Source organism: Delphinapterus leucas, chromosome 2, assembly GCF_059928025.1.
Source record: "Delphinapterus leucas isolate spDelLeu-1000000601 "Yukka" chromosome 2, BTC_Dleu_Yukka2, whole genome shotgun sequence".
Lineage (NCBI taxonomy): Eukaryota > Metazoa > Chordata > Mammalia > Artiodactyla > Monodontidae > Delphinapterus > Delphinapterus leucas.
Window position 1 is genome coordinate 72719932 of NC_143130.1, and position 16456 is coordinate 72736387.

Genomic DNA, 16456 nt, shown 5'->3' on the forward strand with positions numbered 1-16456 from the left:
TTAAAAATTTCGTTTTAATTACACAAGTAATGTTTGATTATATTCTTGTTTGAAAAAAAGCAAGTGATAAAGTATAAGCTCCCCTGATAGAGCTCACCTTGTCCCATATCCCTCCCCTCGGTTTGAGGCATACCCTTCCTCCCATACCTGTAATTCCTTAGGAGAGCATTGGCAATATGGGTAGCCCCAAATAGCCTCCTCCTCGGTAGAGACAGACTGTCCTGCACGTGGGTCTCCCTTTGGGGACAGTTTTAGACAATGCACTCTTTCTCTTGGGGGCCACTGGAGAAACACAGACAGATTCTTACCATCCCACGCTGTTGCTGTATTCCTTATTGGGCACTGGTGTTAGGGAAATTAGCCCAGGCCATGCAGATTCTTGGCTTTCTGTTAGGCATGGCTTTCAGGAGCTCTTTCTGAGGCGAGGCCCCCCCTACCAGGCAGGACCCGGCGCGACCTCTGGGGGCATGCACATTCTTAGATAAACACGCTTTAGGTTTCGTTTTGTCACATGTTACATGAGTTAAAGAAAAGCTGCCCAGAACTTAGCATCTAACCTGTGTCTCTCTGACTCAAAGGTTAACTTTTTTAAAAAATAAATTTATTATTTATTTATTTATTTATGGCTGTGTTGGGTCTTCATTGCTGCGCGCGGGCTTTATTTTTAGTTGTGGTGAGCGGTGGCTACTCTTCGTTGCGGCGCGCGGGCTTTGCATTGCGGTGGCTTCTCTTGTTGCGGAGCACGGGCTCTAGGTGTGCAGGCTTCAGTAGTTGTGGCACATGGGCTCAATAGTTGTGGCTCGCGGGCTCTAGAGCACAGGCTCAGTAGTTGTGGTGCGCGGGCTTAGTTGCTCCGCGGCATGTGGGATCTTCCCGGACCAGGGCTGGAACTCGTGTCCCCTGCATTGGCAGTATTCTTAACCACTGTGCCACCAGGGAAGTCCCTCTTAGATTACCTTTTTATTTCTGTTCTCAGGAGAACTATGTGTAACTTGTTTAACCTTCCTAACAACCCAGCGATGTAGGTTCTATTATCATTTCTGTCACCATCAGCCTAATCAGTATATGTGCTGGTGGCAGACCTCCTCCAGCTCCAGGTGATGCCGGTGTGTAGTCAGGGTAGAGAACCACCCCTTTAAAGGGTTCCCCTGATGACTCTTTTTTTTTTTTTAAAGGAGATGGGGGTAGGAATTTAGTAATTTATTTATTTATTTTTGCTGTGTTAGGTCTTCGTTTCTGTGCGAGGGCTTTCTCTAGTTGTGGCAAGCTGGGGCCACTCTTCATCGCGGTGCGCGGGCCTCTGACTATCGCGGCCTCTCTTGTTGCGGAGCACAGGCTCCAGACGCGCAGGCTCAGTAGTTGTGGTGCACGGGCCTAGTTGCTCCATGGCATGTGGGATCCTCCCAGACCAGGGCTCGAACCTGTGTCCCCTGCATTAGCAGGCAGATTCTCAACCACTGCGCCACCAGGGAAGCCCCCTGATGACTCTTTTTATGAAGCGGACTCTTGTAGACTTTCACCCCCAATCTGTTTTAGTAAATCTGGGTTTTCATACCTTAGGTTTATGCAAAGCAAGGTGTACCTGTATGTAACTGTGCAGTCCATCTTTCCCACCTTCATCTCAGTGGCCCACCACCTCCACCCATCCTGCCCACCCCACTTCCAGGTGTCACTCTGTTTGTCAGGTCCCCGAGGCTGGTGACCTTGGCTATACCTTTGGTTCATTTCCTTCCAGCACCTCCAACCACAACTAGTAACTATGGCCTTTGGCATCTTCCTAGACAAGGATTTTTTTCAGATGTTCTTTCCTGCTGCCAGCCCTTCTAGGACAACATTGCTTAACACCTAAACCTGAGTATCCCCACCTTTTCCTGGTAGTAATAATCACTTGTGGCAACTTCTGTAAACACAAATTCTTGGGCTGCCTCCCCAGGAGATTGTGATCTGCATGGTTGCAAAGTGTCCACTGGGCTGTCCTGCCGCCTCCTGACTCAAAGCAAAGAGATTGAATTGTCTCCTTCTAAGGTCACTGGTCCTCTCTCTCCTCTGCTCACCCCCTGCTGGTTCCCTGTCCTTGGCTTCTCAGTCACCCAGACCACCTCTTTCCTGAGACTTCCTTTCTCAAACCCCTGTGACTGCCCAGCACTGCCCAACATTCAGGACTGGCCCAGGCTCCCTCAGCCACTTCTCCAACTGAATCCTTCCTTATTCCTCAGAGCAGAGGCTGTGAAAATGTGGCCTGTGGGATGACAGATTTTGTTTGTCCTCTGGTCTTTTAGAAATTCGGAAATTAAAAAAAAAAGTGTGTGTGGGGGAGTTCCCTGGTGTACAGTGGTTAGAACTGCACCCTTCCTCTGCAGGGGGCATGGGTTCCATCCCTGGTCCATCAGGGAACTAAGATCCTGCAAGCTTTCAGGTGTGGCCAAAAAAAAAAAAAAAAAAAAAAAAGCAGCTTACTGATTTCTTTTAAAAAGAAAAAAAATCTGAGGCTCCATAGCCTGGGTAGAGGTCGCCCTTGGGCAGAAAACAGCTGGAGCTGGGGGGGTTGGTGGCTGGTCCCTTTGCTAGGCCAGGGGTCTCCAGTTCAACACAGTCCTTACTATTCTTTCCTGGATAACCCCTTACTCATTTTCATCACCTCTCTGGCCCTAGGGACATTTGAGCCCTGACCACCTTTTGGGACAGGCACTGTTTCCTTCTCTGCCTCCTCACCATGTTCTTTCCCACTGGGAATGCTCTCTCTCAGATTCCTCCCCCTCACTCCAGGCCCCACTCCCATCCTCCTTGCTTTGAAAACCTTTCCCTTTGCCTGCTCCCCAGCCCCCAGAAATGCCTACCTTCCTCCTGCACACTTTCTCCTCAAGCCAGTTGTTGATAAATGCCTTCCACTGTCACCAACTGTGGTTCATAACTCTTGTCTAGATGGAGGGTTTTCTATCTTCTGCCCCTGCCCCATACTACACGTGACATACATCTTTCTCTCTACCTTTGACAGGGCTTAAGCATACCCAGTAGCAGTCTTGGTTGTGTTATTCAGGTAACATACCTAAAGCTTCCCAAGTAGCCTCTTAAAGTCCTACTTGGATTGACTCTTTTGGGCTAAAATATTCAGTCTATTACTAAATTTCTCCATTGATTTGGTCGGAGAGCATCACAGAGAATGGACTCTGGAGTCAGGCCACCTGGCTTCATGTCTCTTCCTTGCCAATGAATAGCTGTGTGACCCTAGGCAAGGTACTTAACCTTTCTAAGCCTCAGTTTCCTCACTTGTATGTATGTATTTATGTTTTAAAATTTTAAAAAATTCTTTTATTGAGGTTTAGTTGATTTACAGTATTATATAGGTTTCAGGTATATAACAGTGATTCACAATTTTTAAAGGTTATACTCCATTTATAATTATTATAAAATATTGGCTATATTCCCTGCACTGTACAACATATCCTTGTAGCTTGTCTAGTTTGTACATAGTAGTTTGTACCTCCTAATCCTGTACCTCTCTCCTGCCCCTCCCCCCTTCCTTCTTCCCACTGATAACCACTAGTTCTTTATATCTGTGAGTCTGTTGCTGTTTTGTTATATTCACTAGTTTTATTTTTTAGATTCCACATATAAGTGATATCATTTGTCTTTCTCTGTTGGACTTATTGCACTTAGCATAATACCCTCCAAGTCCATCCATGTTGTTGCAAATGGCAAATTTTCATTCTTTCTTATGGCTGAGTAGTATTCCATAGTGTGCGTGTGTGCGTGTGTGTGTGTGTGTACACACACACACAAACACCTATCTTATTTATCCATTCATCTGCTGATGGACAGTTAGGTTGCTTCCATATCTTGGCTATTATAAATAGAGCTGCTATGAACGTTGGGGCGCCTGTGTCTTCTCAAATTAGTGTTTTCTTTTTCTTCAGATATATACCGAGGAGTGGTAGGTGGGTAGGTAGGTAGATGGCCATTCTGACACGTGTGAGGTGATACCTCATTGTGGTTTTGATTTGCATGTCTCTGATGATCATCTTTAAGCTGGGCTGTTGTGAGGATAAAATGAGACGAGACATGCACAGCATTTAGCCCAGTGCCTGGCACGTGATAAGGCCTCAACAAATCGTAGCTATTACTGTCTCATTCTGAACTTCATGTCAGGTTGCAGGCTGGCCTCTGAGACTCCAGGATACGTAAGATGTGGTTGGCCCTCAGGAAGCGTTTGCCTTAAGCGGATTTGAGATGGTCCCAGAGAGTCAAGGACCAACCTGGGATTCTGCACTGAGCACAAGGGGAGCACAGAGGTCATGGGGGGTCAGGGACAGGGCAGGTGACTCTAGGCTGGCTTTGAAGACTGAATGTCATGCTGGGCAGCTGCAGAAGCACAGGGGAGGAGAGACATAGGGCAGCTGAGGAACAACATGGGGGGAGCAGGTGGGAAGTCTGTGGCAGAAGGTTCTCTTAGGCAGAGGCCAGCCCAGATTCTGAAGGGCCTTGTTAAGGGGAGGGTTGCTGGTTTTAGCAGATTAAAAAATATAGACCGAAATACAAATTTGAACTTCAGAGAAGCAACAAATAATTTTTTTAGCACAGGTATGCCCCAAATATTGCATGGGTTATATTATATTAAAAAAAATATTGTTGTTTATCTGAAATTCAAATTTAACTGAGCAGATTGTATGTTATCTGGCTGCCTGGGAGGAGAGCTCGTACAGTTAACCTCCCTCGTTGCCATCCACGTCCCTGACTACACGCTGGCTGCCAGATAAAATACAGTCTCTACCTGGTCCTCAGAAAGCCCTGCTCAAATACAGTCAGGTTTGGTCACAAGAGGAAGAATCCTGTTAACTTTTTGTAGCAGATTGATTTTTCAGAGTAGCTTGAAAAGTGAAACAGGACATTAGGGAGGTCAGCTGAGGGGTTAAGAGTGGGGACGACGAGGGCAGCCCTGCAGGACACACAGGCAGCAGTGGGCAGGCAGCAGTGTGTCTGAGGGCCTGAGCCCTGGAAGAGGCCTGGGCCCAGCTCAGAGTTGGGAGAGTTCTCTCCCATTTCCACAGACTGAACCCCTGAAAGGGCCCTGGGTTAACTGACGGTCCTTTTGTGAGGCCCCCTGTGCCTTGGTCTGGACTGTTGGCAAAGGCTGCGGCTCACAGGTGGGATTGGAGAGCAGTGATGGCAATGGTAATCCCAATGGGACAGAAGACTGCTCTGGCTCTGGCGTAACAGATGTGGACCAGGAGTAGAGAAGAGGGACAGGGGAGGCCGAGGTGTCCCTGAGGGTATGTCATTCGGAATGCATCTTCAGGTACCCTCAGTGGCTCCATGTTGCCTACAGAACAAAGGCCAGAGTCCCCAAGGGGGATACAAGGCCCTTCACTGGCTGATCTCAAGTCACCTCACTCCTGTTCCTCCTGGCGACCCCTCCCCCATACTCTAGGCTCCAGGCATACTGAACTATTTGCAGTTAATGATAACAATCATGGCAGTCCCACTAACTTAATACCTTCCTGTTGCTCTAAGCGCTGCACTAGTTTAACTTGGTTAACCTTCACTGGCATCCTGTGAAGTGGCTCACATTGTCCCAATTATATGTTTGAGGAAACTGAGACACAGGTTAACTCACCCAGGTCACACAGCTAGTAAGGGGTGTAAGAGCCCAGGTTTGGACCTGGGCCGCCCAGAAGGAGAGCTCGCACAGTTAACCTCCCTCGTTGCCATCCACATCCCTGACTACATGCTGCACTTCCGTGCTTCTGTGCCTTTGCCTGTCCAGCCCGATCACACAGCACCTCCCCTTTGAAGACTTGCCTGACCACTCCCTTTTCTCAAAGAGCCTACCCAACAGGAGTCCCGCCTGGCCCCTTTTGTAGTTTGTATCCGTCTTTGTTATGACAGTCAGTGAATAGTTTTAAGTCATAATTATTTACCTTTCTGCCTCCCTGCTGTGTAGGATCAACACTTGTGGAGCATCTACACATCCATGTTTTTATTTATTTATTTATTTATAACATCTTTATTGGAGTATAATTGCTTTACAGTAGTGTGTTAGTTTCTGCTTTATAACAAAGTGAATCAGGTATATATATGCATATATCCCCATATCTCCTCCCTCTTGCGTCTCCCTCCCACCCTCCCTATCCCACCCCTCTAGGTGGTCACAAAGCACCGAGCTGATCTCCCTGTGCCATGCAGCTGCTGCCCACTAGATAGCTATTTTACATTTGCTAGTGTATATATGTCCATGCCAGTCTCTCACTTCGTCCCAGCTTACCCTTCCTCCTTCCCTTATCCTCAAGTCCATTCTCTATGTCCGCGTCTTTATTGCTGTCCTGCCCCTAGGTTCTTCAGAACCATTTTTTTTTTTTTAAGATTCCATATATATGTGTTAGCATACGGTATTTGTTCTTCTCTTTCTGACTTACTTCACTCTGTATGACAGACTCTAGGTCCATCCACCTCACTACAAATAACTCAATTTCATTTCTTTTTATGGCTGAGTAATATTCCATTGTATATATGTGCCACATCTTCTTTATCCATTTGTCTGTCCATGGACACTTAGGTTGCTTCCATGTCCTGGCTATTGTAAATAGAGCTGCAATGAACATTTTGGTACATGACTCTTTTTGAATTATGGTTTTCTCAGGGTTTATGCCCAGTAGTGGGATTGCTGGGTCGTATGGTAGTTCTATTTTTAGTTTTTTAAGGAACCTCCATACTGTTCTCCATAGTGGCTGTATCAATTTATATTCCCACCAACAGTGCAGGAGGGTTCCCTTTTCTCCACACCCTTTCCAGCATTTATTGTTTGTAGATTTTTTGATGATGGCTATTCTGACTGGTGTGAGGTGATACCTCATTGTAGTTTTGATTTGCATTTCTCTAATGATTAGTGGTGTTGAGCATTCTTTCATGTGTTTGTTGGCTGTCTGTATATCTTCTTTGGAGAAATGTCTGTTTCGTTCTTCTGCCCATTTTTCACATCCGTGTCTTTGTTTTTTGTTGTTGTTGTTGTTGTTGTTTTCCGGTACATGGGCCTCTCACTGTTGTGGCCTCTCCCGTTGCGGAGCACAGGCTCCGGACGCGTAGGCTCAGTGGCCGTGGCTCACGGGCCCAGCCGCTCTGCGGCATGTGGGATCTTCCCTGACCGGGGCACGAACCCGTATCTCTTGCATCGGCAGGCGGACTCTCAGCCACTGCGCCACCAGGGAAGCCCCATGTCTTTAAATTGGATCCTCAATGATGGCCTGCAAGGCATGTAGAGATAGTTTTTTCAGAAGCCTGAGGCTATTGATTGAATCTTTGGAAATAGAGACAGGAATAAAGCAGCCCTGAAAGGTTTCTGATTTTCAACTACAGGGTTAAGAAATAAACCCCCCAAGGTTGGCAACAGTGAACTATCTAGAAACGGGGGAAAAAGCTACTGGTATTCATGAAGTACCAACTACATCCCTAGGAAAGGTATGTGTTGTCCGGGGAGAAATACAAAGAACAGAAATGGACATACACTGTATAGACCAGACCCTGAGATTGTGTTACCTTCTTTAATCTTCCTGACAATCCACATGGCGATAGTGGGGTTCCTATGTTAGAGAGACTGAGGCTCAGCCAGGTCTAGTGCTTTGCCTAAGGAGCAGGGATTCAATCTGAGATATGTCTGCTCTTTTCTCTACATCCAGGAAACAGGAGAACTAGAAAAACACAAGACAGTCCTTGGTCTCCGCGAGTCCTGGCCATTCTGGGGAGAGAGTATTGGGGCTGAGTGCTTTAGGGTTTTGGAGGAGAGGGGATACCTGGGTTGGTAGAGGTGGGGAAGGGGTGCTCCAGGGGACTGAGTGAGCAAAGCTTGGAGGAGGTATGTTCACAGATGGCACCAGTCTGCAGTGGTGTTTTAAATGCCATGCTGGAGAGATCTGGCTTCTAGTCAGTTTTAATTTCTGAGCAAAAGCTACAGATACCTTGTAGCTCTCTGCTAGTCCAGGTCCACAGTCCCTTATCAGAAATCCTGGCACCAGATCTGTTTCGGAATTGATTCTGCCTGATTTTACAAAGGCAGTATTGTCCACCTCAAGACACCTGTTACAGGCCACACCGGGTACCAGCCTAAATCAGAAGGCTCTGGGATGGATCACAGCTCACAGGAGGGCATTCCATTTCTGCAGAAGTCCTTGCTATAGTCCACATAGAGGTCCAGGAGCTAGTCTTGCCCCCGAGAGGGACAGTTCGGGTGTAAGGAGATGAGATTCATGTTGGGTGGCTGCAGGAACTGCACTGGTCTAATGAAGCCCCATGTTCCATGGAGGCTGGTCCCTCTAGTAAGAACAGCATAGACATAGCTGCCAGTGTCCTCACAAAAAGTCACCACACTCAGGGAAACCCAAAACCATGGATTCCCCACTCAGTTTCCTCCAGTCCAGATGCAGTTACTGTTCTGAGTCATCTTTACCAAAAGCAGCGTTGCCTGGTTCTGTATGTAGTTGCTATATTACCTTTGTCTGGTCTCCAGGGGAACAGGTTAACAGGAAATTAACTCATGCTGAAGGGAGAAGGCTTTGTAACCCTTTACCCACATGTGTATATACCATGTATTTGGTAACACCTCCAGTGGGGTGCATCCCATAATCAGGTATTAATAGTCCTGCAGCAAAATATATCTCATCAGTAGTAACACAAAGTGGGATAATTAAGATTAAACGAACCTCACATCAGCTCAGGTTAGGTTTTGTACCAGTTGAGTTACAGATAACCTTCCAGTGTTCAGAACATTTGGAGTTGGACAGTATTTGGAAAGGGATTGTAGACCTGTTGCATTTCCCTCTGAAGAAATTCCTTGGAACCTGAAAGAAGTGCAGGTCGCCTGCCGTACCACTAGAGGGCACCTGGGGTTACTATCATTTTGTCCAGGATCCTTGCTAACGGAGGTTTTCCTCACTTCAGCTTGCAGATGCCACTAAGTTACCCAACCTGAAAGAACTTCTCCAGTCCTCAGGAGACAAAGACACATGGGCCTGGGACCTGGTGAGCTGGATTTTATCCTCAAAGGTCCTGACAATCCACAGTGCAGGAAAGTCAGAGGTGAGACTTTGGTCTATAGGGCCTGGAGGGCTCTGGGACCTCTTTGTGCACCAGCATGACCTGGGAAGCTTATTGAAAATGCAGATTCCTGGACCTTGTGTCCCCAGAAATTCTGATTCTGTGTCTAGAGTGGGGCCCAGGAACTTGTACACTGGCAGTACGAAGCTGTGTTCTCCCTCTTACCAGCGGGACCTTGAGCAGGTTACTGGGTGCATTTCAATACCTCAGTTTCCTCATCTGTAAAATGGGGATAATAATAGTATACTTCCATCAGGGAACTGGCTGTGAGAATTAAATGAATTTTCTCACTTAGAACAATGCCTAAGGGCACATGCTAGGGGCTCAGTAAAAGTTGGGTATCACAAGCACCCCAGGTACTTCTGACAAGGGTGGACCAAACATTCCAGCTGTCAGGAAGCAAAGAGGCAGAACCCGAAGTGGTGGAAATCCTCAGGCTCTGGGTTCAAATCCCACTCCCATCTATTATTGAGTCTTCTTTTCCCCATTTGTAAATTGAGAATATTAATAGTTACCTCAGAAGGGAGCTATAATAGAATGTGTCTCACCCGCAGTACAGTCTCTGGCACAGGCCAGATATTCCATAATTTGGCTTCCCTTGCTTGGCTGCGATCTCACGGGGACGGGCTGGGATGACAAGGATCAGGGTGTAGGGCAGGCACATCCCTGATCAGGTGTTCTTTCCTGTAAGCGGCAGCAGGAGTTTGTACTATTCCTCACTTAATCAGTTTTAATTTAAGAGCATTCAGTTTTATAAGTTCCTGCTAAAGACAGAAATCCTCCTTAAGTGGCATAGAATTTGGCATCTCGTTTCTGGTGTCTAGGGACATCCTCCATCCATGTTGGATGGTAAGATAACATAAACAGCCCTGGAGTGGGAGTCAGGAGACCTGTATTCAGGTCGGGCTGGGCTGCTAACTCCTAGATGATCTCTGGGTTTCACTTTTGTCATGTGTTAAATTTAGATTTATTCATTCATTTACTCATTCCTCATAAGGGCATCAAGCGCCTACTGGAGTTGGGAGCTATTTGTAAAGTAGATAAGGCAGCTGTTCCTTGATTTTTGATTATAGTAGTGGAAATCCTCAGGCTCTGGGTTCAAATCCCAATCCCATCTGCTAAGTTCCATTAAAATATGGAGTGTTGGGACCCAGGATTATCAACTTTTTATTGTGCCCAAGTAAGGATATTGTCTACCATGTATCATTTTATAAAAGGATATTTTAATACAAAAGAAAAGGATGGCCCTGACTTCAGAATAAAGGACAGTTCTTCCAAAGAAGGGATCATGGCAACCTTACATCAATGGAAATATATCTGTTAAATTGCCCTTATTTTTGTCATGTAATCACAACCCAGAGAAAACTTTAACACAGACTGGCTTTGGTCTGTGATGTACTGTTTGGAAATCTTGGAAATGGTGTGGTCTCTGCCCTGAAGAGGATTATTACCCTTTAGGAAGGAGCTTACCCTTCTGTATCAGTTAACTTTCATTGCGTAACAAACCATCCCCCAAATCTACTGGCTTAAAACAACACTGATTGCTTCTCGTGATTCTGTGGGTTGGCTGGGTGGTTCTTATTAGTGGGGCCGGCTCGCCTGGGGCTGATCCAGGGTAGCCTCACTTGTGTGTGGGGGGCTTCAGCGGGGATGGCTGCTGTGGTTGGGGCCTTCCTCTACGAGGCTGTCATCCTGTAGAAGGTCAGCAGGGCTTGTGAAGGGTTCCCAGCAGCAGACAAGGAAGGGCAAGCTCTTTTCAAGTCTCTGTTTGCCATATGTTTACCAAGGGAAGTGACATGGCCAAGCCCAAATTTAAGGGGTGGAGAAGTAGATTCCATCTCCTGATGAAATCTTGGTGGAATTCCACCTGCAAAGTCGCATTGCAGAGGGGTGAGTGGACAGGGATGGGAGGAAAAAGTTTTGTGGCCATTTCTGTAATTCATCATCACATCTTTCCACCTCCTAAGATTATTGTCAAGATGGAATGCAGGAAATAGATGTGAAAGTGTAATGAAAATTTGAAGTTATCTTTAGTTAGAAGGAGCAATTCATGCTTCTCAGGGAAAAATATTGTTAGAGGAAAGCAGCCTTGAGCTGTAAGCTCTGAGCTTGTTTATAAACTGATGTTTTTATTCCTGTGAAGCCAGTTCTTCTCATGAGCAGAGCCCATAGGCGTTAAGCCCAAGGCTTTAGGAGCCCATTCTGGCAGCACATTTAACCAACTTCCCAAATAAAACTTCAACCTCTTGCATGTTTTCAAGTTTGAAAAGATCCAAAAGCTGACTGGTGCCCCTCACACGCCTGTCCCCGTGCCGGACTTCCTGTTTGAAATTGAGTACTCCGACCCAGCCAACGCCAAATTTTATGAGACCAAAGGAGAACGAGACCTAATCTACGCCTTCCATGGGAGCCGCCTAGAAAACTTCCATTCCATCATCCACAATGGCCTGCACTGCCACCTGAACAAGGTGGGGCCCAAGGCTGCTGACATGGGGGGAGCTGTGTGTCAGGGCTGGTAGGGGTGAGGGTGGGTAGGCTCACTAAGGCCTTGCCGCTCAAAGTGTGGTCTGCAGACCAGCAACAGCAGCATTGCTTGGGAGCCTGTGAAAAGGCAGAATCCTGGGCCCACCTGACCTTCTGAGTCAGAACCTGCATTTTAACAGGATTTCCAGGTGACTCCTATACTGATTAATGTTTGAGAAGCATCGGTTTAAAGATGGTTCCCAGCCTTGGCTGCACATTTAGAATCACTTGGGGAGCTATTAAAAATCCCAGTGCCTGGCCGCATCCCCGACCAATGTGGGGCCCGGGCAGGAGTGTGCTTTCAGAGGTCACCAGGCGATCCCAGTGGGTGGCCAGCCCTCACTCCTCAGCATGATCCCTGGACCAGTGGCGTCCACATCACCTGGGAGCTTGTTGAACATGTGGAATCTCGGGCCCACCCCAGACTGCCTGATCAGAAATCACAATTTAACAAACTCCCAGGTGATTCATATGCATGTTGAAGTTTGAGAAGCACCTGCCTAGGGGACCTGCCAACAGAGTCAGCCCTTGGGGAAACAGGAGAGGAGCTCCCTCCTTGAGCACCTTTCCTTCCTTTGTTAGGAGTGTCAACCACCCCTTCTTTGCCAGCACTTATTTTGTCCCTCAGTGAGGCGAAGGAGGAAGAATACAGACAGGAGCCAGAAAGACCACCTTTGCAGCTCTGCAGTCCTGGGGAAGTTGACTTAACCTCTCGGAGCCCCGGTGTCCTCATCTGTAAAATAGGATTCCATTACCCATGTGCTGGTGCCCTGATAGGATGGAAACAGTTCACGTATGCAAAGGGCTCTTCCTGTACTTAAGTACCGAGGAAGCAGTGGCTGCTTTTAGAGGCTGATGGAGAGCGACTCGGGGGTGTCTGGAGGGCTGCAGCCTTTCCGCAGTTGTCCCAGCATCTGCCTTGTCTGGGGGACTGGCTCGGCGAGCTGTGGGCTCAGTCATGGCCGATGCAGCCCCGAGGCTGGAGAGACTTTTCCAGCACTGCTGCCGCTGATCAGCACAGTTGGGTTTTGCGAGGATGTTGGGCTTGTTTGCAACTGGCTCTCAGCTTATTATTATGGCCAGGCTACTGGAATCCAGGGGGCCTCTGCTTCACACCAGAGCCCACCTGGAGAAGTTGCCTGCCGATCCCGGTCTTGTAACCAAACCTTCACTTCAGTGCCTGAGGGAGTTTGCTGCTTAGAAGCATCTCATCATAGTCCTTTGGTGAAGTGGATGCTCTTCTGGCTCCTCTGTCTGGGTTTTCAGTGAGGGGCTTGCTTGAGGGAGCCTACCTGCCAGTTGAAGCTCTGAGATTGTTTTTCTCATAGGGATACCCCAAGTTTCCTGCTGTTGTGCTCTCCTGCTCATGGTTCTTGAGTCTAGGGAATGGTGTATACATGGCGGGCATAAGCAGAAGTGGATGTGGGGTCAGATCAGAGGACATCCGTGTCCTTGGAGAAGGCCTGTGTTAACTTTTGAGACATGGGGACACTGTAACAAGGCCAAGGAAAGGCTTGTTTCATTTCCCCTACGCTTCCCTTAATCGGCTTAGAGTTGTGGAAGCCTGGTGCCACTGACTAGGATGTTTCTCAGTTAGCAAGTAGAGGACGTTCAGTGAGCTGTTTGAGGCCATGCATCATCTTAAGGTACTGACACTGTGGCCCAAGAATAGCATCTGGATTACAGCTCATGTCAAATTCCATCCACTGGTAGCAGTTACCTAGAATGTTGTGCTGAGAAGGATTCTGAGTCAGTATGAATGAGTGCCACGATTGATATTTTTATGTCGGTGTCACGGTTGATTATTGATGTCTACCATGGGCAAAGGATGTGTTTGCTATGCCTGCTGTAGCCTCAGCTTGTAGGTATTTCACCTGAGATCCTTCTCTTTCACCTGGCATGCTTCCTCGTGGAGGACACCCAATTAGCCTCACCACCAGGGACCTGCCTCCTAGAATTTTGGACATTTTCTTGGTCGACACCAACACAAAGAGCAAAACTTACCCTGCCCCTCATATAGGCCTGCCTCATTTGGTTACAGTTTCTGGCCTGAGAGATGCTTTTCTTTTCCAAGTAATGACTCCGATTACTTCCCTTAGTCACTCAGGTGTTACCCCCTCCCTGTACATAAGGGCATGACTTTGCTTCTGCAAGCCTGTCAGTATAGCCATGCTTAACACATTCATGTAGCAGGAATGCCTGATACCCTACGACATCAGAACCTGTGACGGCATACCCACCCCTGTCTTGTGCCAGGTGTCCTGTGCGGTGCTCTATGTGCATCATCTCATTGAATCCTTGAGGAGACAGTGTTATCACCGCTTTGCAGATGTAGAAACTGAGACCCAGAGAGTTTATATAACTTGCTAGCTTGTTAGAGGGATAGGCAGGATTCAAACTTGGGTCTGTTTGACTCTTATCCCTGTGGTTTTCTTACTCAGCCTTAAGCACTGGAACTACTAGTTTGCCAGGTTAGTTAGCCACACCCACAATCAGGTAAACTGTCGTCAGATAGCAACGTGTTTCGTAATAACCCTGTGACGATGTCATAGGATTATTTGATCTTATGCCTTTTGCTGGGGGAAAAAAAAGAGGCTTGAAGATTTGTGTTAACAACTCTGTTGAAGAAAGACCTGTGTCATCTTGCTGTGCCAACTCTGCATTCACCCAGCCCTGTTTCTTTTCTGTTGATCTCTGCCATTTCAGACATCCTTGTTCGGGGAAGGGACCTACCTCACCAGTGACTTGAGCCTGGCTCTCATTTACAGCCCCCATGGCCATGGGTGGCAGCGCAGCCTCCTGGGCCCCATCCTTAGCTGTGTGGCCGTGTGCGAGGTCATCGACCATCCAGACGTCAAGTGCCAAACAAAGAAGAAGGGTGAGTGAGCACTTGGCCCAGACCTGTGCTGCAGGCCTCTGGGTGTCAGGCTTTTGCCTTTGGCCCAGCTGCTGGGTGGAGCACCCATTGCATGCCAAGGGACGGGCTGGGTTAACAGTGTAGGACAGGGCCTGCCTTCAGGCAGTGAGCAGTCTCCTTATGGACTGAACGCACAGTGGAAAAGGTATCACTGACTACAGGGCAGTGGGTAGGGAGTGCCAGCTGAGGGTGCTGATGAGGTCCACAGCGGCAGCTCAGAGGAAGGGGCAATCATGGTGGGTCCAAGTGCTCAAGGAAAGCTTTGGGGTGGAGAAGATGAAAATGAGTGTGTGAGGCCAGAGCACAGTCTCACTGAAGGTAGAGACTGGACCTGATTCACTCTTGGGCACCTGGGGTCAGCAGGGAGTCTGGTACATACTTGACATTCAATAAACATTTGCTAAACTGAAGCTAAAGACTTGCGTCCACACGCTATTCCTCCAGGCTGCTCTGCTGTGTGCTGGGGCCCCCAGAGGATGTGAGGGGCACCTGAGGCCATGGGGGTGAATCCTGGGCTCTCTAGGGAGTGGATGAATACTGGGCCACCTCAGTCTGCTCTCCTGATATGTGCCTTAGATCTTTGCCCCGTGCCCCCTGCTGTTTTGCCCTCAAAGGCAGAAGTCATAGAACTGTCATTCTAGTCTCCAGAGCTGGCCTGTTGGTTCCACTGAGAAAAGGAGAATTGAGAAAACGTCTGTTCCTGGCCTCTAATGTAAAACAATTGGAATCCTGAGGAATGGGCCCAGGTCTGACGCCACTCTCCCAAACCAGACAGCACGAATATTCGCTTTTGTAATTCTTAGGAAGTCTGCAAACCGTGACATTAAACATTAGGACAAAACCTTGCAATGTCTGCTGTCACGAAGCTTCGACCTTTTGTGGGTTTTTTTGTTTTGGTTCTTTCTGGTAAAGCTTTTTCATGTTACTAAAAGGAAAGGTTTTGTTTTGTTTTTTGAAACAAGTCTTGGTACAAAAGGTGGAAGATAAGTGTTCTAAGAAACTCGAATCCAGAACCGTTAATTTAAAATGCTGTTAAAAAGTTTGTTTCAGATCAAGCCTTATTTCTAGTCCCAGATTATTTTTTTGTTACGGCCATCAATCTGCTTCTTCCCTCTGCTTTCCCAACTCAGTTTTTTTTTTTTTTTTTTTTTCCCTCTTGTATCCCTTTTAGTTTCCTATTCCTTTTCCTCCTCCCGGTTGTCTGCTTGTCGGACTCTCCTATTTTTAAGTCCTGCTTCACGTACACACACAGCCCATTCCTCTGCCTCTCGGGGCTTCTCCACCCTCAGGACCAGGGTGCTTGACCCATTTCTTTTCATAGTTTGCTTCTGTTATTATTGTATCTTCCCCCTGTAAAGTTGTGCTTTATCTCCTTATTTAGATTCCAGGGAGATAGATCGCAGGAGAGCGAGGATCAAGCACAGTGAAGGGGGAGACATCCCTCCAAAGTACTTTGTGGTCACCAATAACCAGCTCCTGCGAGTGAAGTACCTGCTGGTGTACTCACAGAAGCAGCCCAAGAGGTGAGAAGGATGGTCCCTGCGTGAGGTCCAGGAGAACAACTAAAGGCTGCATTCATAGTATTGGGTTCTTAGTTATCAGCAGCTCCTCTCCCCCAGCCTGACACCTCAGCTATCTCTGCTTTATGTAAGGGGTAAGAAGTGAGGAATACAGGTCGAATAGAATCTGGTTCTGGCCCTAAGGGACTGTATATTCTAGTGAAGAAGAGCTTTGTTAACATAAATAACTTGAGGGACTGAATGAAGCCAAACTGTGAAGCCCCTTTGCCACTTGGGCTCCTGATCACAGTCTGAAACCCACTTACTGGCTTGCGCTGAGAGGCAGGGTGGTGCCAGGATCTGGCTGGGATTATGTGCCGTCCAGCTTGGTCACTTCCCAAGGTGGCTGTCGAACCACCACCTGCTCCTCTCTGGA

At 47.6% G+C, this 16456-nt stretch overlaps 1 protein-coding gene across 10 annotated transcripts in view; it reads left to right on the forward strand.

Moving 5' to 3' along the window:
• Positions 1-16456, forward strand: part of PARP16 (poly(ADP-ribose) polymerase family member 16) — a 58182-nt gene that overhangs the window by 20267 nt on the left and 21459 nt on the right. For 6 of the 10 annotated variants that reach the window (XM_022579782.3, XM_022579783.3, XM_089907104.1 and 3 more), the window contains 4 exons: positions 8926-9063; positions 11343-11549; positions 14311-14482; positions 15903-16044. In XM_022579782.3, coding sequence (XP_022435490.1) covers positions 8926-9063; positions 11343-11549; positions 14311-14482; positions 15903-16044 — 659 coding nt within the window. The remainder of the gene's footprint in view (positions 1-8925; positions 9064-11342; positions 11550-14310; positions 14483-15902; positions 16045-16456) is intronic. The other 4 variants (XM_089907103.1, XM_022579790.2, XM_089907105.1 and 1 more) reach the window with 4 other exon arrangements.